Source organism: Camarhynchus parvulus, chromosome 1, assembly GCF_901933205.1.
Source record: "Camarhynchus parvulus chromosome 1, STF_HiC, whole genome shotgun sequence".
Taxonomy (NCBI): domain Eukaryota; kingdom Metazoa; phylum Chordata; class Aves; order Passeriformes; family Thraupidae; genus Camarhynchus; species Camarhynchus parvulus.
In genome coordinates, this window is record NC_044571.1 from 35,288,663 (window position 1) to 35,312,577 (window position 23,915).

Sequence of the window (23,915 nt, forward strand, 5' to 3'; positions counted from 1 at the left end):
TTCCTTCCTTCAAACACTTCCCCTTTACTACAGAGCAATGACACCCTCTTCTCTGGTGGACCTTTAGGATTCTCCCAGGGTGTAAGAGAACAAATGCTGCAGCTTGGAGTGGCAACAGAGATCTCTTGCAAATTGTTGGAAATAAAGTTTATACAATTGAGTGGTACCACTTGGCAGTTTTTTCAGTGGCACATTACCTGAAAGTTGTTTACCTCTGCTACATAGATATTGATGTTCACAGCAGATTTTGATGCAAAAATGCCTCGGCTAAAGCACATCAGTCTAAAATTACTTTGCAGTATTGACTGAATTATGTCACAATTACATGACTTCTAGGCTAGTGAAAAAAGCATGCTGTGCAAGTAAATGTGCATTTATTTATGCACTTGTGAAAATATTTACAGCCCTCTGAATAGCATCAGCATCCTGACACAGGAAACATCTCCTTGCTTATCTGGGTGACAAGTCATCAGACCGTATCTGTAGGGGATACGATGGCCCCAGGGAGTTAGGGACAGACCCCCTTCATTCACGGTGAACCCCATATATCTGGGTGACCACATGGCAAGCTGGAATCACCCTACTCATGCTCTGAAACCTTTTTCCACGCTCATTCATAGAAGTTGGTGTTTTCCTCTGGGCGCTGCGCAGCCCGGTCTCCCCAGCCTGTGTCCCTTCTCTCGGGAAGCGTGTGCGTGACAGGGAGGCTCTGTCGCAGCGGCTGAGACCCGGAGGGCACCCAGAGCATCGGGGTAGGGACGGGAGGGAACTGGAGGAAGGAGAGCGAGGGTCTCTCCCATCTCGGGGTTGGGCGCAGCCCCGCGGCGGCCAATGGAGCGGGAGCGCCGCGCCCGGAGCGGGGCCCGTGCTGGGATGCGGAGTCGAGCCGAGCTCCGGGCCGAGCTCCAGGCCGTGCCCGTGTCGGGCTGAGGTGCGGGCCGAGCTACGGCCGTGCCCGTGCCGGGCTGCGGAGCCGGGCCGAGCTCCGGGCTGTGCCCGTGTCGGGCTGAGGTGCCGAGCCGAGCTCCGGGCTGTGCCCGTGTCGGGCTGACCTCTGGAGTGTGCCTGTCCAGGGAGAGGTGCCGGGCCGAGCTCCGGGCCGTGCCCTCCCGGGAGCGGAGCGCTGCAGGGCACAGAGCGGGCAGAGGCAGCGGGCCCCCCTCACAGCAAAGCCAGCGCCCGGAGCGCAGCGGGGGCGGGGTGGGTCGTGCCAACCCCCCCGCCATGCTCTCCCCTGCTAATGCCTTTTCTCTGCCGCTGCGCAGGAGTCCCTGCGAATGTAATTCACCTGCCGGTGCCTCCAGCAGAAGGAGGCTAATCCCATTGTGCGGTTTAGCGGCCCCCCCGCCCGCAGGTGAGGCGGCAGGAGCGGTGGGCGCCGCGGACCGAGCCCTGCCTGCCCTGCCCGGCCGGCCCCCGCCTGCCCAGCATGTCCGGTGAGTACCCCCGGCCCGCAGAGCCCCGCCCGGCTTGCCCTGAGCAGCTCTCGGGAACGATCGGCAGCGCAGCCTGCAGCCCCCCGGGGCTTCGCGCTTCTCGCATCCCGGTGCGGGAGAGGGTGCCTACTGCTCTCGTATCAGCAGAGTGCTGTGCTGTAATGTGCAGCTCTTGAGGAGGATTTCAGCTGTCTGGGTGATGGGGTGAAATAAGTGAACTCATTTATGTGTTCTGCTTGTATGTACAGCTTGGCCTGCTTAGGTCTCTGCGTGTTCTCCTGGTGTATCCCCAGGGTGACAGGCTGGGGCTGGCTGTCTCAGTCTAAGGCAGAGTCAGAGAAACCTTTATCACCCCCCTTCTTACGCAGCAGCGGTATTGGTCTTAATCAGTTATCCTTAAAGCCATGAGGTGCTGATTTTAGGGTAATCACAGGGGGTAGCTGCAGGTGCTGTTCTGGTCCTTGAACATAATCAGTTCTTTTTCCCTTTTTCTCGGTTTTGAGAGCAGCAGCTCCCACGAATCTTCATTTATTGAATCATATGAAGGGTGTCAGTCATCTGGACTGAATGATGCCAAGTTTGAATTCATGTACATGGCACTTCAGCACTGGGAAAATGCAGAAAGTGAATCTGCAAATGAAAGGATTAGAGCATTGTGATTTTGTTTGGTTGAGGTTTTTTTTTTGTTTGTTTTTTTTTTGTTTTGTTTCATTTTTTTGGAGTTTTTTGATTTTTTTCTTAAATTTGATTTTTTTTTCTTTTGGTTGAAAGGAAGATGTGGAAAGACTGGAACCATCTAATTTGATATGTACCATGAAGTTCCTTATGCTGCCTCTGGATTGCTTAAGCAATTATTTCTAATAATTATTACCAATTATTACTACTTTTCAAACTGGTGTATTACTGTTTTGGGACTAGTTTTGGGTGTTTGCTTGTTTGTACTTATGATATTGTTGCTTTTGAGTTTTCATGAGGATCATTTACCATCTGTTGAATAAACTCATTGCAGAGTCTTGAAGCAGAATGTATCCGTTTTTAACTGAAAGACACATAATAAAAGCTACAAAGAGCTGGAATCAAGTGCTGTTCCGACACAAAAGCAGTAATCCTGCCTACTAAAATTCAGTACTGTTTTAATAAAAGATAATGAGAGAGAATCTGGTTTTGGATGAGGCAGAACTTCATTAGGCCAAGAGAAATATTGTATGCCACTGAATGTCAGTTTAAATTCTGTTATAAAAAGGTCTTTGTAAAGTGTTTGTTGTTTATATTCATTAGTATATCAATGTTTCTACTATTAGATCTAAGAAAGCATGGGAATTAAAACTGCCAGCTCTCATTTGTGTACTAGGGCAAGAATTGCCTCTCTGCTGGAAACTTGCATAATAATTTTTGATAGGGCCCTGACTCAATTGTCTCACAGTATTATTAATGTTATCTACTTATAACAAAATACTTCTTGATTGCTTATAAGGTTGTGGGTGTCAGGAAGGGCATAGATTTCTGTTCCAGGACATGGCTGTGGTAGGCCAGAGAAGTGAGAAGCGTACAGCTTGTGTTCTCTTTTTTGGCAGTCTAACACACCTTCATGGTGCTTCTGGGGGAAGATCCGCAGAGTCCTTGTGCAGGAGACGGAGTAACAGAAGTGGTGTCAGGAAATGTGCTGTGATTTGGAGCCGTGTCACTGTCACCTGGGATCTCAGAGAGGTGCTTGGCTCAGTGGGTACAGGTCGAGGCTGCAGCCTGCAGTCCTGCAGATTGTCTCTGGAGTAGACGGGGGGGAGGTGACAAGAGAGCAACAGATGGCATCAGGGAGGAATTTAGGAAAGCAGCTGTACCGTGTTGGTTAGTATGAATGGCAGTAGGCACTGGGGACATAACCAGCCTGTTGGAAGCTTCTAGCTATTGATTTATCTGCTCTTTTTTTAATGCATGAAATGACAATGTGCAACTTAGAATGTTCTTACAGAAAAATCATAACATAGGATTGTCTGGTCTTCTGTTGCCATTTTGCAGCGGGCAGCTTGGCAAATTTGAATTGTTACCTTAGGAGCTACAGCTGGACTAAATTTATGCTTCCTCTGTCTATCAGAAGAAATAGAAAAATATTATTTAAAAGCTATGTCTAATGGATTATGAAAAAAAACCTCCCTGCCCTACTTAAACTTGTCTTGAAGTTGGAACTTGGGTCACTCAGAGTCTCAGTCACTCCTGAGTCTCAAAAGGGGTACCTGGTGTTTTTTAATCATCTTTTTCTCTTTGAAGATCAAAGTGAGCACCACCCTGTCTGCTTGCTCTGTTGGTATTCTAAATAAAGCTTTTAGGTGCCCTAGAATTAGTTTCCATGCCTGTCAAAGAATTTTGCCACTGGCATTGTCAGAGGTACTACTTTTATGAGTAAGTAGCATAAAAAGTTAGTGATCTTGGCTAAAAAAGCTGTTACAAATTCCACCTAAGATCGCCCTGGCTGTAGTGGTTCACATTACTTTTGCTGTCTCTTTTGTGTAGCTGCAGAGCAGGTTCTAGAATAACTCAGCAAGTTAATTCCTTGAAGATCCTTGTTTTGTTCTAAGAAAGTATTGTTAGGTAATAAAACTGAGGAGCCACTACTGATGATAATGATTTCTTAATTTGCATCATCATGTGCTTTGTGGTAATCCAGACAAGAGAAATGAACAGATTTATAAATTCATATGACAGGGTTTTAATGGGATTCTAAAAATACGCTTTCTTTTCTCATAGTTCACTGATAGCCAGTGGTATTGTGTTAGCCATAAAGATCCTCAACTTGAAAACAATTTGCTTGAGAACTTAATACCCTAAACAATATGTGCTGTCCATAAAAAACCATATTGTCATTCAGCACAAAGAATTAAAGTTATGCTTAATGGTCTCCTTGACACTTCGAAAAAAAGGAAAAAAAAAAAACCAAACCAAAACCAAAAAAACCACCAAACCAAAAAACAGTTGCAATGAATTAAAATATCTACATCTCTGGCTTTCAAACTTAAAGATTTGCTCTTATAAAGTCAGTGAGTGAAACTTTGTGTACAGTAGATTTCATAAATCAGCTAAATGGAAACTTTCAGGAAAACCATTTACTTCCAAACATGTATGTGAAAACCTGACCCTTACTTTCAGTTATAAAAATAAAATGTTTATTTAGTAGGCTATATTCCAAAGAATTTTATAAACAAAGCAAGACAAATAACACTCCTTTCTTGAAAGCAAGGATTAGATTAAAGGAAAGGTAATGATAAAATATTTTTATTTTAAATCCCAATGGATCCTTAATGAATTAGTGATGCCCCTGTATGATTTTAAAATCATTAGGATTTGCTTCTCTCTTAGCACCGGAAATATTTTAATGTTAAATATTGTCAGTCAATAGTTTGATGATCTATTCAATTATCTCTGTGATGGTTCACTGTATTAAGGAGGCCATAACAGGTGTCCCACATCTGATTCTCAAAACAGACACTTAGCTTCTGTTCTTTGTGAGGTATCAGCCAGAGTTTCTTAGAAGCAGCAGTTGTTTGGCAGTTTGTTTCCTTGGGGTTATGACCACAGGGGTACAGGGCAGAAAAGCATTTGGAGGACGTGGTAATTTTCCATACCAATTTGCTGAACCATTTAATGAGTAGTTTGTGTATTTTTCTATGTATTACTTAGCCAAAAGAATTTGCAAAAGCCATGCAAAGATTGTGTTCAGTTTTGTGGTTGTTTTTTAAAACAGTATTTTAAGATAGGAACTCACACTCATTTCACAATTTGTTTTTTTATATTTACCTAACTCCCACATTCCTCTCAGTAGTTGTTTTATTTCCTTTCTTTGGCTGAAGATGCTTGTTGCCTAACACAAAACTGCTTTGATTTCCTGATCTTTTGCGTCTTTTCAGAGTAATTTTCTTGCTGAAGCAGCCTTCAGCTGTTTTCTGGTTTACATTAGTTTTTAGGGATGCTTATATTTATTCCTTTAACCCTCTGGGAAACTGCAATAGGAGCAGTTTACTTCACATCTGTTGTTTTAAAGCAACTCCTTATTCACTGATTTCTGGAACACCTGTAACTTGCTTGACCTGTTATTATAATGGGACATTTGAAAGTTCAATTCTTCATTTGCTTTGTCTGGAAATTGTAATTAGAAATATTACTGCAGTTTGCTCAGCTGTGGGCTATGCAAACTATTTTAAGTTCGGATGGATGATTTGGGTTTTTTTCGCCAAGTCTGTCACTTACTGGGATTCTCCTGAGGTGCAGGGATGTGTGGCAATGTCAGCAAATGTAAAGTATGTATGCTTGAGACAAAGCTGGCTGGAGATAAGTGAAAGAGGGCAAAAAGTGGGAGGGAAAGGCAGCACACCAGTGGGCCTGTGTTTCGTTCTGGATTTGGAGGATGTGAGAAATAAAAATGCTTAATATCTGTTAGCTTACTGTGGGCATCAGCCATACTTTACTGCATACCTCGATGATGGTAAGGGGCTAGAACTCACTCATTTTGGCAGCCTCTGGCTGAGGCAGCCATGAGGTCATTTGTTGAGTTCTCTGCATCTAGCTCTGTGAGATTCTTTCCTGGTGTTTCTCACGGGCCCTGGAAACTGTATGACAGGTTGTTTATGTTGGTATTGTTTGGTTGCTTTAATTTATTTAATGCAATTGCCTGTCCCTTAAGATGATGGTGGTTCTAAACAAGTATTTCAACACAAGTGTTTGTTGAAGTTTCAGTTGAGCTCAGTGGAATTCCCTTCATCTGTGTGACCTGCTCATCTTGTTCTGGTTAATTTTGCAGCCTAGTGTGTATTCTTCTGCTCCAAGGAGGCTGTTCACCTTGCTGAGGTATAGGTCCTCCCCAGAAGAGCTCTGACAGTGGTGGTTATATCACAGAGCAGAGCTGAAGAAGCAGCCCCTTATGACCCTGCCATGGGAGTGGTGTCTTTACAAAATACATTTTCTCCTGTTATGCAGGAGTGTAGGTTGCTTTCTTTTTTATTGTAACTTGTTTCCTCATGTGTTTCCTGACAATAAGGCACCCTTCTAAATTCCCTGGAGTTACTTGAGGTAGGGATTCTCAGCTTCTGGGAGGTGTACTGATCTTGATAGGAAATTCTCTACACTTGTTCAGCCAGCACCAGGTACCTCAGCACAAAGAAGGCAGAGCAAAAATAATGTTGGGTTGATTCAGTGGCATTATGGAAAGGACATTTCTGGCTAATGCTCAACATCTTGTTCTTTTCCTTAGCTTTTGCACTGTATAAACAAGAATATTTTCCTCATTTGGTTGTATTATATGTTCATTAAATATAAAATCTAAATATGTACAGATCAGCTTTTTTGATTGATATCGTGGTTTGGCAATAAGACCTAGGGAATTATCTTTTTAAGGCTAGTGAAAAAATTTTATGCCTGCTATTGTGTAAATCAGGCAACCAAAAATAATAAAAATCAGAAACAGACATTCTGCACTCACATTCACTGGATTTTCTATTCAATTGTGACTTTTGGGGGGAGTCTCATCACAGGAATGGTTGTTATAATCCCAATGTGGTTGTTAAAAGCCACAGATTATTGTTTATCTGTAAGAGGAGGGAGCCTGCTGAAAGAGCTTGTTGTAAAGTGACTCTTCTGAATACTTTTTTGCAGTAACAGATCAAGCCTTTGTGACCCTTGCTACTGATGATGTGTACTGTCAAGGCGCTCTCGTTCTTGGACAGTCGTTGAGGAATCATAAGACATCCAGAAAATTGGCAGTTCTAATTACTCCAGAGGTTTCCAGTGGGATGAGGTAAGTATTAGTGTGCATTTGGAGATTTAAATAGTGGAAGAATAAGAAACAGCATGAAAGATTTTGATAGGTTTCTGTGGATTTCACAGCATTATGCCTAGAACTTCCCTCTTGGCTAGTGATTTCTAAGAGAAGCCTCTAATAACTTCCATTATAAGCTCCTTAGCCTACGAAGAATTCACGTGCAGAAGTAGAGCTTATGGCTGGAATTTGTCTTATAATTGAGAATTTAAGCTGAAAATTTGGAACTAAGATTTTAGTGTCTTGCACTACTGTTGTTTTTCTCCCAATTTTTTTCTCTTAGGATGAGATACATAACCACCTTTTGCATCAGAGCTCTCCATAAACCTAAGGCCTCAGTTTCACATGACTAATATTCTTAAAATCATGATAAGAAATTAGTTTCTGTTTGCTTTTTTGTATAAATCACTTTGTAATTTGTGTTGTGATTCTCCAGGCACTGCAGAATAGCATTTACAGAAATCTTATTAAGTCTGAACTCAAGCCCTGTTATTTGGAGGACTGTGACACTTGTTAAAAGATGTGTCATCCTATAGCAACTTAAACTCTTAGTTCTGCTATGTCTTAGGAAGTGTGCAAGCTCCTGTTTTCTGTATGCTGTGTGAATGTATTTGTAATGCATATGGCTCAAGAAATAAATTTTCACATTTTTGCTATGACTGGATGCACAAAAATCTGTTTTTACAGACTTTTGAAGTATGGACCTTGTCAGAACTTCCTGAGGGGATACTGTATCCATTTGATGCATGGGTGAATGCTAAGTCTGTAATTCTTTTCATGTCCATTGAGTGGGAAGAAAAGAATTTATATTATGTATTTTAAATCAAGGATAACATTTAAAAAAAAAAAAAGAAGAAAGCAGATCACCAAAATAAACTTCTAATAATCTTAGTTCTTTGCCAGTTAGTTCCTGTTCCTTGAAGATCAATCGAGCAAAAGCTAATGATCCTGAAACCTAGATTTTGAACAGAACAGGTTTTCTTTTTTTGTTTTTGTGAGACATTGAGGACTTTGATTATAATAGCATAGTGTAAGTAAATTAGCCGCGTTTTAAATACTTTTTTTCTTGCTCCTTGAAGGAAAATTGCCTACTTTGGTGTTACCTATAGAATTCCCATCAAATGCATGCATAGAAAAATAAAATGTTTAGCTTAAAGTCTCATTTGAGATGCTACATTGTAGTGAGGAACAATATATGGTGATCAAGTGCACCTTATAAAAGGTGCAGTTTTGAAGCAGTGTTTACTTGGGCACAGTAGGTACAAATGAGTGTGCTGGCATGTCTCATCCTGTAAAATGCAGAGGGAACACAGTATGGTGCTGTTCTTTGGAACCAATTGTGCAGGATGAAAGCTGCTTTCATTTCTGTTGGTGTTTCCATAGGAAATAAGTGACTAGAATAAGGATTTTTTTCCTTCAAACAGCAGCTTCCACTTTGAGATGTGCTGGCCTCCATAGTGGAGAAGACAATGTTTTATGGCCTGATGGCTGCCCCTTCAGCAGGCTGTTTCCAAAGACTTCTCACTTCTGACTTCTTAGTTAAGCAATCAATCTAGCTTTGGTTATTGTCATAGTTAATGTCATGCTGTGTGTCACTGTTGTCATGCCTGAAGTGAACTCTGATGAACTTGTCTAAATCCCTTTCTTTCTCTCCACTGCTCTCTCTGGTAGGTCAGTCCTCAGCAGCGTATTTGATGAGGTGATCGAGGTGGGTGTGCTTGACAGTGCTGACTCAGTCCATTTGGCTCTGATGCAGAGGCCAGAATTGGGTGTGACCTTCACTAAGCTTCATTGTTGGACTCTTACTCATTACAGCAAATGTGTCTTCATGGATGCAGACACTTTGGTGAGTGGAGAGGGAGCCATGGAAACATTTGTGTCTCTGATTGTGGAATGCTTCCTTGCCAGGCAGCCTTCGGGCCTGAAGTGACCAGATTTGCTGGCGGTCACAAGGTCGCAGGAGCTCCATCCTGGCACGTTTCAGCAATTCTCACAGTTGTGCTGGCTGCATAAAAATAAATTCAGTTTGGAGAGTAGTCTTAGGACTGTCCTCTAAAGAGATCACAAACTCTATGTACTGGGTCTCCTGACAGAAGTTTAAAATAGATCTCTCTCACATACTTTTTTTTGGAATTATTTTGTCAGGAAGGCAGGGTTGTTTTAAAATAGAAAAAAAAAGGAATTCCTGATGTTAACTTTTTTTTTAAGTTTTTAGATGTATAGAGATAATTTTGGTGAGGACAATCATGTCAGCCTTCCCTTGTGCTTTCATGGCTCACTCTGAAAGATTGGGATGCATTTTAATTTAATAAGATTATATTTGAATTAGAAACCAAATTAAGTTATTCTTCTTGAGGAGGAAGGCTTATGATTTCTTGCTTTACATTAATGTTTAAGGAGGAAGGCAATTTTTGTCTTTTTTAAAAAATTCAACTAAGTAATTTTACTTGTAAAAAAATTTCTTCTGTTTTTCACAGTGGCTGTGAAAGGTGGGGATCCTGACTTACACTGACTGCACAGCTGTCTTTCCACAAACTTTATCTCTGCTTTAACCTGATTGATTTTCCCACTTCCTTGTGAAGCTTAAAAGAAAACAGAAAAGCAAATCTCTGAAGTTGTTACATCAGAAAACTGGCAGCAAGAGACAGTTTTTCTACTCATCTTTAGTCAGTCTGTTGCTTACTAAAATGACTTAGATTTCCAATTTTCACTCAGTTCTCTTGTAGTTATCAAAAATAATGGACTATGGAAAGGTTAAGAAATAAGGAAATTGTGTGTTTTCATGGTATAATATTTAAAGGGACCTTGGATGGTCTCCAAGCTTCATGAAATAATTTCATGGGCTTTGCATTTTATCAGCGAAATCATGGAGAATCACAATTAATGTTGCCTTGTTATATCAAAAATAGAGGTTCTGACCCCTAGCATATTTACAATGGCACTGCTTTTATGCTCTGCAAGCCATGTACTAGGCCAAATTATAAATTTACTCCATTAGTACTAATTTGACAATTCTTGCTCTAGACAAACATTTACTCTAGCATCTTTTTCTCTTTTCCTACTCTCCATAAGGTACTTTGCAATGTTGATGAGTTGTTTGATCGAGAAGAGTTTTCTGCAGCTCCTGATTCTGGCTGGCCTGACTGCTTCAATAGTGGTGTGTTTGTGTTCCAGCCCTCCCTGAAGACTTACAACCTGCTGCTCCAGTTTGCTGCTGAGCACGGCAGCTTTGATGGTAAGGGGCAAGGCGTAAGGAATGAAATGCTAGACAGTTTCCGTGCTATCAGGCAGAATAGAGGCAGGAGTTCTCTGGGCTCTATGTAAGAATTCAAGGTGCAGAACTTTGCCTCTTAGACTGTATTTAAGACCTGCTGACTTACTCTGGACTGTGCTTCCCAGAAAAGGGCAGTGAAGGGACATTTTGTCTGAGTCTTGCCAGGTTAATTTTGCTGTCTGGCTTAGGAGGGAGAAATACACCTGTTCTTCAGTCTTCTGCTCTGAGGGAGACCAAACACTACTCTTTTCTTCTTATATTACAATAGGACTTTATTTACACTGAGCTTGCATTGGAGTGAATCAGGTATTATTCACTTGTACATGCTCACATGGCCATATTTTCAAGTCCAAGTTGGAGTCCTGTGAACACACCAGTCTCAGTCCCCAGTCTCACTCCCATCCAAATTTTGATACGAATTTGAGTGTACACATGTTATGGTAATACTGTTTTATGTATTCTTTAGGAGGTGATCAAGGCTTGTTGAACAGCTTCTTCAGCAGCTGGGCAACAGCAGATATTGGCAAGCACTTGCCTTTCCTCTATAACCTGAGCAGCAGCTCTGTATACACCTATGTTCCTGCTTTCAATCAGTAAGTATTATTATTCTATAAGCCTCTGTAGTTTGTTAAAGAGCATCCTTTTGTAAGAGAGACTAATAATGGCATATTCTGTTAATTATAAATTACAGTATCACAAATGATCTTATGTAGAAACCATGCAATAGCAGCTTTAATGTAATGTGAATGTCTGGACACAGGGAGAGTCCCAGAGTTGGCTACAGTGTCTTTTATGTTCTTTCAAAGAAGCTTCTTTCATTTTGACAAAATGTAATTACTTTGGCATTAGGTTCTGACAAGTTTTCTTTTAAGCTTGTTCCTTTGTTCTCAAGGTAATTTCTTAGAGAAACAATTGGCATTGCTTGAATTTTTTTTAGCCATTCCTTAGGTCCTTCTATGAAATGAAATTTGTGCTACTAATTATATGATTCCAGACAATGCAGTTGAGAATCTTATCTGGTAAAAGGCAAGTTAGATTTAGGGTGTCATGAATTTCTGTTCCAGTTGCACAATACACTCTTATTGGAAGATGAGCTTAGGCCAGTGTATTTATTAGTAATTTTTAATATGGGATCAGTAATACCCAATTTTGGTGATTAAATATTTCAAGTGATATGTATTTTCTTGTGAATTGAGCATGAAGGAGGACTGGAAATAGTACTGCATGAGACTGTCAGTTTCCTTCATGAACTTTTCCAGCTGCTAGAATTAGCAGCTGGAAGCAAATGGCAATATAACTTTTTGTTTTCTGTATGTTAAACAAGATTAATTAAACCAGGAAGATAGAAACAAAATATTAATACAGATAATCTCAAATGTGTTGCTGTTGCAAAATGTTAAATTATGTCACCTGTGAGTAAGCATGTTTCTTCTAGGAGTTTATAGAAGCTAAGAAATATTTTACGTATAGACCTGTATTTTTGATCTCTACAGTTTTGGTGGAGATGCTAAAGTTGTTCACTTCTTGGGAGCAACAAAGCCCTGGAACTACAAATACAACCTTCAAACAAAGAGAGTTATGCAGGATGGCACAACCTCTGAATCTTTTCATCAGCTGTCATTTCTTGCCCTCTGGTGGAATATATACAGTGCCAGTATATTGCCTTTGTTGGAAAAACTTCAAAAGATGGAAGAATCAGAATCTGAGGAATGCAAGGTAACTGATAAGGAGTTAGTGGGAATATGTTGGAATGAAAACCAAAAATTCTGAAAATTGGTAGAGGAAGAAATTATGTAATGTGGTGGGCTGACTCTGGCTGGATTCCAAGTTCCCACCAAAGCCACTCTATTGCTCTGCTCCTAAGATGGACAGGGGAGAGAAAATGTAAGGAAAGGCTCATGGGCTCAAGGGAGAGATCTCTCACCAGGTACCATCCAAGGTGAAACAGGCTGATCTTCAGGAAATTAATCAAATTTATTACCAATCAAATCAGAGTAGAGTAACGAGAAATAACCCCAAATTTGGAACACCTACTGCCATCCCTCACTTCTTCCTGGATTCAACTTTACTCCCTGTTTTCTCTGACTCCCCCCCACCAATGGCACATGGGGATGGGGAATGAGGACTGTGGTCAGTTAATTTCATGTTGTCTCTGTTGCTCCTTCCTCCTCCTCAGGGGTTGGATTCCTCACACTCCTTCCCTGCTCCAGCTATGGAGTCCCTCCCATGGGAGACAGTCCTTCATGGACTTTTCCAACATGAGTCCTTCCTATGAGCTGTGGGATGCAGTCCTTCAGGGACTGCCTGTCCCAGTGTGGGTCCCCCATCGAGTCACAAGTCCTGCCAGCAAACCTGCACCACTGCAGACTCCTTTATTCACAGGCTGAGTGCTCCTGCCAGGAGCCTGCTTCCATCATGGGCTTTCCATGGGGTCGCAGCTTCCTTCACACATCCACCTGGCTGTGGTGTGGAGTCCACCGTGGGGTGCAGGTGGATCTGTGCTCCAACAGGGACCTCCATGGGCTGCAGAAGGACATCCTGATGCACCATCTCTGCTCTGGCTCCTGGAGCACCTCCTCACCTTAGTTCTTCAGTAACCCTAGTGCATGCAGGGTTGTAGCTCACACATATTCTCACTCCTTTGTCTGCAGTTGTCCAGTTGCAAGGAAACTCCTTCCTCCTCCTTTTAAGAAGGAGGATTTTCCTTCTTCTTAAATCTCTTATCCCAGAGGCATTACCACCATCACTGATAGGCTTGGCCTTGGCCTTGACCAGTGACAGGTCCATTTTGGAGCCAGCTGTCTTGGCTCCATTGTGTTTGGCGGAAGCTTCTAGCAGCTTCTTACAGAAGCTACTCCTGGAATCACCCTGCTACCAAAACCTTGCTGTTTAATACCAAAATGTGTGGGGAAAACTTACCATCTGTTGGTTGGTAGGAGAGGTGACAAAAGTGGCAATTTAAGAAGGATTTCTTGTATTATCTGCTTTCCCAAGATATCCTGCAGCCATCTTCTTAATTGATAAAGTTTTTATGGTAATGTATGTGCCTACAGAATATGATACAAATGGGCCAGAGAAGATAACTTGGTCCACGAAACAAACAGACTTTTGTTTTTCTTGTAGCTAGATTGATATAGACCATATAACTAGGTCTTGAACTGTAATAAAATTTACCTTTTCAGTACTACATTATAACTTGTTTCATGAGGTCATAGCAAATAAATCAGGTTTGCAAAAGCAGTGTTAATTGCATTTAAGATGTTATGTACAGTACTTCTATGTCAAACATTTATTGATCTCTTTATGCTTTTTTTTCAAAGGATATGCAGCAGTGTGCTTTTCATGAATAGAATAAAAAAATCTGTTTATAAATGGATCATTTCTTAGAAACCAGTAGCATAAAGAAATGTGTAGAAGTACAATTTTTAATTTTGTATCCAGACATTACAAATTAGATCCCATTTATGCATATGTAAATATTTTCTTAATGCCTTGTAATATTAAATTATTAACATAATTGAACTAATTGCATAATCCCCTTAAGATCAGTTGAATATTTACCATCAAAGCCCAAGAGAATAATTTGGCTTATTAACCTCATGACAAATTGGAAAGCAGAGGAAGGAGTGGGTAGTTTTTGATCTTATACTTTAACATGCTTTAATTTTTAAGGCACTGCATATTAAAGAAATATTCCAACTATGGTAAATGAAGGTGGAAATACCTGTTAGATTTACCTCATGATGCTGGTGTGCTCATGACTGCAAAAAACAAAAACCTAAACTGAAGCATGCTCTAAATCTAGGACCGTATACTTTTTTTTTTACATTTATTTACTTTTTTTTTTGCATTTATTAAGCTATTCCTTTAATAATGAGAACCCTCTAAGGAAATGCAACTGTTGTATAAGTTATTGCCATCCTGAAAAGTTTTATTTCAGTGGTGAGATGTTCTTGTTTTCATTAGCACGTTTTCAATGGAGTTGAAGTTACCCTGAAGAAGGTCAGTCCTTGTGTGGACAGTTCTCTACAAAAGCCTGAGCTCCCAGAGCAGACAAGTGAAGCAAATCCCGCAGCATGCTCACCCGAGGAACTCGCTTTCAAAGCTGTGAGTGTGTTGTTTATTATTATTATATGCTGAAACAAAGTCAAATTATATACTAAAAGGAGATTCTTTCGGATTTGGGAGATCATATCTTCAATTTGGCTGTAGCTATTGAATTTTCTCACTAGCATTATAAATAATCTAAAGCCTATTCATTTTCTTTAATCTTTAGTTATGCATGTATGATGTGTCTGGAAGTTGAAAGAGTTTGCTTTGCATTTTAGGAAGAGGTTATGTATTCAAAGTTGTTAAGTACTTAATCAAATGTAATATAAAAATCTGCTACTAAAGCAATATTTTGAATATTAATACTTTAGTGAATTAATTTATTTAAAACTAGAATTCTTTCTATCATTCCTCTGTATGGAATGTCTTTTTTCCCGCAAGTGTTGGCCCAGAAAACTGTTTCTCAAATTTCTGTGACTTGAGCAACAAGGAGAGCCATGAAAAAATCCACTAATGAATATTGCAGTCTTTCGGCTTCTTTTGTTACTTTTCTTGTATTTGTGTGTTTCTGTTGCACTGAATCTCCTTATTTTATGCAGGAATTAAGTTGGACATAATAGCACAATGCCTCTGCAGGTGTAAGTCATTACATATTGTGTGATAAACCGCATTACCCCATGGTACAACTGGGAGAACATAAAATTAGTGTTCTAATGTCATCTGCATTGTAATTTGTGAACTACACTCTAGAATGATGAAGACAACCTTCAAGATGTTCTTTCCTTCATTTCTTTAGCCTATAGTAACTCTATAAATTAAAACTGTAATTTTCGTTTCCCATTTGCCCTCTTCCTCCCCTTCTTCCCTTTCCCCTCTGAGTGTGAAGGAGCTGAAGGAAATTGCAAACCTTACAATTCCATAACTTAAGAATAATCTATTTGCAAAGGATGTATTTTCTTGTGTGCCTTATGCATTTGACTTCATTGGAAAGGCTCAAACTAACTAGGGAAACATTATCAAGATGTTTGTTTGGGGTAAAAAAATAATAATTTTTACCTAAAGCAGTTTCATTAAAATTGAAATTTCTATTAGTATTTTGATTACTAAGATTGGCTTATCAGAAGACCATATTAATTGGAAAGTAGTAGCTTAGTTCCCTTCTTACTTAAGATGATGACTTGACTTTTTGTTGCCCAGCTTCAATATACTCGTGGAATTGTTTTGGGGGAAAAGACTTTAGAATAGGATCTGTCTACTCATTTATGTTTTGCTATCTGTCAAAAGCAAATATTTGGGACAATATTTTTAGGCAATCTATTTTACCTCTGTTTTGAAATACTTTATTCTGTTCTTATTTCATACATACAAAAAGCTTATGTGAGAGCAAACTATAAGCCTGAAATGAGATTTTTCTTGTTGAAGTTTGGCCTCATGAATGGTAGGAATCATGAATAGTAAGCTTATTTCCCAGGCTGTATGTGTAGTCACTGAAAAATGACAGCCACTTTTAACCTATTTTAGAATGAGATGAGCTGCCCTCTGGAGGTACTTATCCTAGATTGATTGTAGTAGGAGCTTTGATTCAATGCCATTTTTGATACTAAAGCTAGGTGACATGAATTTTCTCCTTGGTGATAATGTGCTTCCTTGCTTTCCTCCCATCCATTGCTTTACCCTCCCCCAAGGCTGAAAGCAATTGTATTGTATTTTATGGATTCTCATGAAAAGGAAATTGTGAGAAAATATTCCCCTAATAAAACCTCAGTGGCTGTATTTTAGCAACCTGTCCATGAAGTCGAACCAAGAGATTCTAACGTCCGTCCCTCTGAGCCTGACAGACCTTCAGAACAACCTGCATTGCAACCTGCACTTCAGGAAGCCTCAGAAATGGTACATGTATCTTTGTGCATTCAACATCTATTGATAACTGCATGTGCATCTTTGCTGCCAACATAATTTTAGGAAAGCTAACTACTTATAATGCAATGTGCAAATAAATTCCTTAATCTTGTAGCCATCTAATTCCTTAACTGTTTCTAATACTGTGTTGTGATCCCTTTCTAGTTTTCTTTGCAAAACTTTGAGGTTTCAAATATTTATTTTCCTGTGCTAACCCCCAAGTAATCAATGCATGGTGTTAATTTTAGTTCTCCAATACTAACACAAGCAAAGCTGTTTGAGTATTTTGTGTTTGTTAGTTCTGTTATATTTTGTTTTGTTGTGGGTTTTTTTACCTGCTGAAGTGATGTTTCCAAGCAAGTGGAAAGGGAATGGGCAGGAGCCTGAGTGACCAGACTTTCCTTTGTGGTCTTGCACTGCATTTATGGACACTTGTACATGTTGACAGTGTGACAACAGGGGCAGACTTGGTGTGGATGGGGTTGACAAGGTGTCAAGGATTTGTAAGGTTCTTCACACAGACGTTTTCTTAAAGAGGGTTTTGGTGTGATTGTGAAGCACTGTAGTGAAATACTTAAAGACTGAGAAACAAAACTGCAGCTCCTGTGCAGCCAGGGATGTTTGGGCCCTAGCTAAAATTCTTAATTTCTAAAAACATTATGATTCTGGTCATCTTCTTAATGGCTTCCAAAGCTGTTGATAAAACTTGCCAACGATAAGGAAAGAAATCTTGACACCTTACTGCATGTTGGTTATATGAAATACCTTACCTTGCCTTCCACAAGTCCTATGCTTTATCTGCCCCAGACTGGCAGATGCAATGAATATTCCAGGGCATTTAGCAGTTTAAGACATTGATTCCTGCCCATTAAATTCTATTCTGAAACATTTTTACCCTGAATTTGTGAAGACTTCACTAGAAAGCCGTTCTTGTCGATTTCAGTTTTGTTTACAAATGAGGTGGGTTGTTTTCCTATAAGCCCCTTTGAGTACTACTGAAAGAAGGTTTTTAGTGGCTGCCTTGATTAGTTCTTGTTATATTTTATCTTTATTACAGATTATAATTGTTGGGATGCTTCTTTTTTGCTGGCATTGGTCAGCTGGGGACACAGTTTTCCTTTTATATGGTAGAAATTATCACTAATAATGTGTCTTGCATTTGTGCACCTATGATGGACTTGAGTTTGAACCAGCATTTACAATTTTGGAGTGTCATTCAAAATGAACTAGCTGTTGTTATAATGAATAGTATCCATATTTTGAATTAATTTAATAAACAATGTGCCTCACATCTGCTAAATAATATTGATTTCACTGGAGTTCAAATAAAACTAATTACCAAAAATTCTAGAAATATATGTTTACATGAAAGCTTGTTGGAGACAAGATTTGAGCAGATAAATTGTAAATTCTTTCTTGTAGCAGATATTCTATTCTAACCAGGCGGTATTTGTAATATTGTCATTGTATTGTTGCTGAGTATGCCAAGATCTGAGTTAAGATCAGTAAAATAAATGTTTGGTATGTTCAAAGAAGCCATGGAAAGTAGTAAAACCTTAGGAAAATGAGGTCACATTATCAAAACAGGAGTGAACATTTGAATATTGTTTATTTCATTGTTTTAACCGGGAGTGTACAGTGCAGAGGTTTACCATTTAAGGTTTAACGTCACAGTTTTGAAATAAGAAAAACCAGATAACTGTTTTCTCACTCTTCTTCTTCTTTCCACAGAATGAGGTTGCACATTTTGTTTCAGAGCTGTCTATTCACTTCAAACCAGCAAAACCAACTCCAGAAGATGAACGGAGAAAGTGGGAGGAAGGGCGCATGGACTATATGGGGAAAGATGCCTTTGAACATATCAAAAAGAAGTTGGATGCATTTTTACACTAAGACAGGGGTGTACTGCTATGCCCATCATGATAGATTTCTTTATAAATGGAATTCTTGAATACTTGACTGTCTTAACCAGTTTAGGTGACACCAGTTAGAGGTGATTATTGATCCTCATACATTTTTTGGGGACCTTAACAGATACAGAATCTTGGTTTTTAACTGATAAATGTGCCTCAACTTTATTGTTACATGTGTCTCATCTTCATTGTTCTTACACAGTGCCTTCTAAAGAATAATGAATGGTACCTTCTTAGTATAAACTCTCGTGTATTTATCACTCTTCCCTGATGCACCCCATTTGCAGAAAGTCATGTGTAGGAAACATGTTGGAAGTTGAGATTGTTTTGGAAATTGAACTTCTCCCAAACTGAGACTATTCCCAGAGTACATTCAGAAGTTGCTATAAACTATTTAAATAAAAAGAACTTATTCTTGAAACCAAATTAACACCTTCAAGGGTGACATAATGTAGACTTCAATATGAGAGAGAAGTGATGAAGTCCTGGCCTCCTAGGAGTCTGCAACAAAACTTTTAAATTAAAACACATTTAGGATTAGAGGAACTTCAGGCTTCATCTGAGATCACTAGTGGATGCTCTACCCAGTTAGGCAGCTGCTCAGGTGCATAACTTCTGTGAGGAAGCATGGTTTAAGACTCTTTAGGGACAGATTGATAATATATGTTAACCTTTTAGATTGTCGCCATAGGATACTGTTGCTTTTTAAAATATTGTAAGCTTTAATTGCATATTCTGAGTTGCGGGGTCAGAAGAAGAAACACTGACAGCATGGTGTTATCCTTCTGGTGCTTTTTATAAATTTGTTTACAGTACTTCAAACTGCAGCTGATAAAGGCCTTCTTTGGCTTAGCATTGTTGCTCCACACTGCAGGCAATTTGAGTGCAACTGAAAACAAAATTGGCACTCATTTTAGTAAACAGGCCCTTTGAAGATCTTTTAACAATAGCTGTGTGTGGGAACCAATAAATCTCTGAATTCCAAATTCCAGAAAAAAAATCTACTGATGAGACTGCATTATATTAAGGACACTTACAGGAGAGTGTTTTGTGTATTTGTGTACTTAAGTTTGACTTATCTCAGTGAGTTTACTTTAACAGAGAAGTAAAATACTTCTTTAAAAAACCAAAAACTTTTAAATCTTGACATTTAAGCTAATATTGATTTGACAGTTGTTTGTGACCTTGTTCAATATTGGAATAAGAGTTCTGCAGTGATGTTGCAGCACTTGAAAAGTTTTGGTCTAAATACATCACAAATTTTGGCAGAAAGATACCTAATTAAATTTCTTAGGAATTCTGTCTAAAAGCAATGATGTACCATTATGCATAGATGCTAGCAGGAAAAACGGATAGCAGGATAGGAGGGAAGAAGAAAATTTTAATTATTTTTCCTCCCATCAAAAAGGATGAGAGGGTAGAGCAGAGAATAAATGCACAAATCAGGAATTAAAGAGTCAAAAGGTCCCTTAAAAGAAGAAAAAAAAATCTTTGAGTATCTTAGAATTACTTCCTAATATTTACATTAGTAAATTTGCTTTCACTTTTGTAGGATATTTCTGATTTTATCTAGTTCTCATTTATCCTTAAACTCTTAAATGGGGAATCCCACTGGTGTATCTGTTGAATACAAGCTTCTAGGTCCAGTTAGGTGTTTAGGGGCAGCAGAGAAATTGAGAACATTTCTCCCTCTGCCTGACCCTGGCACCCTGTCTATCCTGTGTTCCTGGGTAGGTGACCCTCACACTTTAACACAGGTAGGTGTCTTCTACCTCTTGGTGCTGTGGCCCAGTGCAGCAGCTGCAGTGTGCCCTTACTCACATGGCATTTGGTTATCCCTGTTTCTTAGTCATCCTTATGCACTTCTGAGAAAGTCCTCTGTTTTATAAACATTGCTGCTAATATACTCCTAACAGCTTTTGAAGACTATGTAAAGCTGTAGCTAGCAATGTGGACTCATGCTTCATGCAGCTGTACATTTTATATTAACTACTAGGTCTTATTTGGTACATTGATTAGATCATGGAAGAAAAATTACTGATGTGAAATCAGTAACTGAAAGGTTTTAAAAATAGGCATATGAATTTAGTCAAATGTGTCATTGAGTACATTTCAAACTGTTAATATGTACAATGGTACTCTGTGTGGCTTATACAATGTTTTGCAAAGAATTGTAGTGCAATAATGTAATGGAAATAAAAGAAATGGAAAAGACATATGAAGTCATGTGCTTAACAGACAGTGAAGAGCTATGGGTTGTTTCCATGATGCCAGGGAATATTACTTGTGAATAACTAGTTACTTTAATTTATTTTTTAATTTTATTGAATTGCTTTTGAGACATCAGCATTACCTGCTGAGCAGAATTAAAGTTGACAGTAATAATTACTTCTAAAGACATACATAATTATAATGTTTAGGATCTCTTGAGTTAGCAAACAGTAGTTGGTTTATTGTCTTTCGTGGAAAAGTATAGCTGTTAAGAGCCCTGCCCTTATTTTTGTGTCCTGTCTTCACACACAAAAAATGGAACTAGTTACTGGTAATGTAGTGTTGCAGTGCTTCTAGCACACAACTCTTGCCACCAGGGTGTGAAAAGGGAGAATTTTGTATGTGAATCCAGTGCTGTGCTTCAAGGAGTATTCTGATTCTGGGCTTTTATGGCCATCAGTTCTGAGCTCCTGGGTCACAGGCAGGTCTGAGGGGTGTTATGGGCTGCATGTGCCCATGAACCACAGTGCTGAGCTTTGCTAAGTCGAAATGTGTCTTGAGAAATAAAAACCTACCAAGCTTCACATGGAATTATTTTCCCACATTAAAGTGTGGTACAGCCTCAAGTATTTTTAGGGTAAAGAAAGTTAAGAGGTGTAAGCTTTTTGGTGGCACTGTTCATCTTTGAACAAGGCTAGACTATGACTTACAGTTGTGGGACAGACTTTGTGTTTAGAGAGGACAACTTGTGTTTAAAACAAAACAAAACATGCTGATTTTTATGTCATGTGCCTGGAGATATTCATGGCTTTGATTTGCCATGAAACAATTTTATTGGGTGCTCTTCATGTATAAGAAGGAGATAGTGTGGGTGTGCCACAAGGAAAATTCTTGAAAATTTTAGACATGTGGGTTAATGAACTTTTCTAGCCTACAGGAAAAGGAGATTGGTGTTCTTGAAATATCACTTTATTTACTGTCTAGTGTTTTGTGAGGACATTTCCATCTGGGTTGTTCTTGGGAAATAAGTTTTCTTTGTCTCTCTGTATCAGTCAGCTCACAGCCATGGTTTTTCCAAAGCTGGTACTTGAAAAAATGCTTTGTTTTGCTAGGTTTTCTTCACCTCGATTTTTCTATCCATGAATGGGAGGCTGCGTTAGTAGCAGGTGCCCGAGACTTTTGTGTGCTCCTATAAACAGCTCAGTTTTCACCAGTAAGTCTGCAGTATGTCTATTTATTTCTTAATGGATCTGATTCTATTTAATCTAAACTGTTTTGATTCCCATGGCTTTGAACATAACATTAAATAGACATGTTTTCTTAATTCATATCTCATTAATTCAAATCTCACATTCCAGTTCCCCCCAGTTTTCTTTTTATTATTTTGGATTTTATTTCTGTGGTATGAACTTTTGTTGGTTTGGGGTTTTTTTGTTTGTTTGGTTGGTTTTTTATCAACCCAATAAATGAGATTAAATGCCTAGTAGTAAATTTTTAAATAGCCTCCAAAAATATGTGTCAGTTAAGACTGCTTACTGAAGTAGTCTGTATTGTCAGCATATTGGTTGCAAAATGTTTCAGCTAAAATTCTGTTCATCATAAGATGGGCGGCTCATAAATAGTTTATTTTGTGCTAAAAATTAGAATCTGTGACACTCAAGTTATATTTTGCATCCTCGTATAAACTTTCATTTTGTAATAACATCATACCATAATTATAGCAAAGGTAGCTAAAAAAATACAGTGATAATAATTGCCTTAAACTTATAAATAATAATTGCTAGAAAACGGAGAGTTATATTAACAAAGGGGAAATACAGTTGCAAGATTTTTTTTCTTTAGTTTTACTCTGTTGTGAGAAGCCTTTCAACTTCAACAAACTGGAGGTATAAAAACCCTAAAATTCCAAGACAGCCAGTCTCTTAGTTGTGATTATTTTAATACTTTTCAGGATGGCATAACATTTAACTGCCTTGGAGAAGTGTTTGTTCAATTTCATGGCACTGTGCATCATTCTGAACAATGACAAATACATAAACCAGATAATTTGTTTATTTTAGAGCAATAAGATTTTCAGAGCCTTCTCACAGGATTAAGTACTTGGAACAGAACTAATTGCATGTCATGGATGGATACCTGTTTTGTTTTGTTTAGTTTAGAGGCTTTTTTTTTCTTTTCAATCCTCCATAAATTCTTTCTGTTTCCAAACCTTTTACTTACAGCTTTTAGAGAAATGGCAGAGCAGAGGCCAGGATTGTTTGGATCCTCTAGTAATCCCATTTATCCCAACATAGAGAGTTGCCATTTCTATTCTGGCATTCAAAAAATCTTAGTAATGCAGTAGTAGGGTAATTCAGTGAGAAACAAGGTTTTGAATAAATCTGAATCTTTTTAATGGAGTTGATTAGATGTAACATTACAATCAAAACATCCTACAAAAATCTTCCAGTGTCGTACCGAGTTCAACACTATATATGTGCCTGGTTTTGTATATATTAACCTAAAATCTGTAATGAGCAAAAGGTTTTTTGTTACTCCTTGGTCATTTATGTAAATGCCTCTCAAATATACTAAGAGAGAATTTCAAGCTGGATAAATTTTGAGCTCAAATTGCTTTTCTCACTTTATTTGTTACATAACTATTTTGCATCCTTAGAGGTGGGATCTTGTGATCTGTGTGCTGGCACTCCCTTGAGTCCCAACAGGGAGCAAAGCAATGTGTCTAATATTTAAACATGGTGAAGTGAGGCTTCTTAGAAGCTTATTGTCTCACTCCTGTGAGACTTGACAATTACTCTGTTGAGTCAGTCTAATGCAGCAATTCCAAATGTCATTTAATAATGATCAAACAAGTAAAGTGGAAGTCAGCTTCATACAGCATGAATGTCAAACATTTACACAGTACAGCTACAGTTCTTTCAGTAAAAAAAAACTTCCTTTGTTACAGAGTAATACTTTCCTCTCTATGGTGTCTGTATGAAACCTTGTGTAGGCACATTCTCATATGGCTTGGATATTGGCCAGTTGTCTCAGGTTTTCCTAACAGGCCATTTTATGTAGTCCTTGTGCCTTGCTACAAAGGGAGAAACCATGAGAAAAGAAGGGAGAAAACATATAGTTTGGGTTTTATTCTTATATTAATATATTTTGAAAAATATCATTATAGATGATTTTTCAAGGAAACCCACAGAACTGAATTAAGAATTTATTCCTTCCAGTGTTATTCAAGAAGGTTTTGTGACAGAGTTTGTGCCTGTAAGTGCATTTTACATGAAAGGGCTCATGAGGGCAGCTTGAGTGTGGTGTTAGGTTTATCTGCTTTATGGGGA

At 38.8% G+C, this 23,915-nt stretch overlaps 1 protein-coding gene across 2 annotated transcripts; it reads left to right on the top strand.

Moving 5' to 3' along the window:
• The first annotated feature begins 911 nt into the window (after positions 1–911).
• Positions 912–20,544, top strand: GYG2 (glycogenin 2). 2 transcript variants are annotated; one of them, XM_030949859.1, is made up of 10 exons: positions 912–931; positions 1,266–1,436; positions 7,077–7,218; positions 8,911–9,085; positions 10,312–10,474; positions 10,980–11,106; positions 12,007–12,229; positions 14,480–14,620; positions 16,343–16,453; positions 18,194–20,544. In XM_030949859.1, the coding sequence occupies exons 2-10, from the start codon at positions 1,430–1,432 to the stop codon at positions 18,353–18,355; spliced, it is 1,251 nt and encodes a 416-aa protein (XP_030805719.1). In that variant the 5' UTR covers positions 912–931; positions 1,266–1,429; the 3' UTR covers positions 18,356–20,544. The 2 variants fall into 2 exon arrangements, with proteins under 2 accessions (XP_030805719.1, XP_030805727.1); XM_030949867.1 differs by lacking the exon at positions 912–931 and having other exon boundaries at positions 1,195–1,436.
• Positions 20,545–23,915: the final 3,371 nt, after the last annotated feature.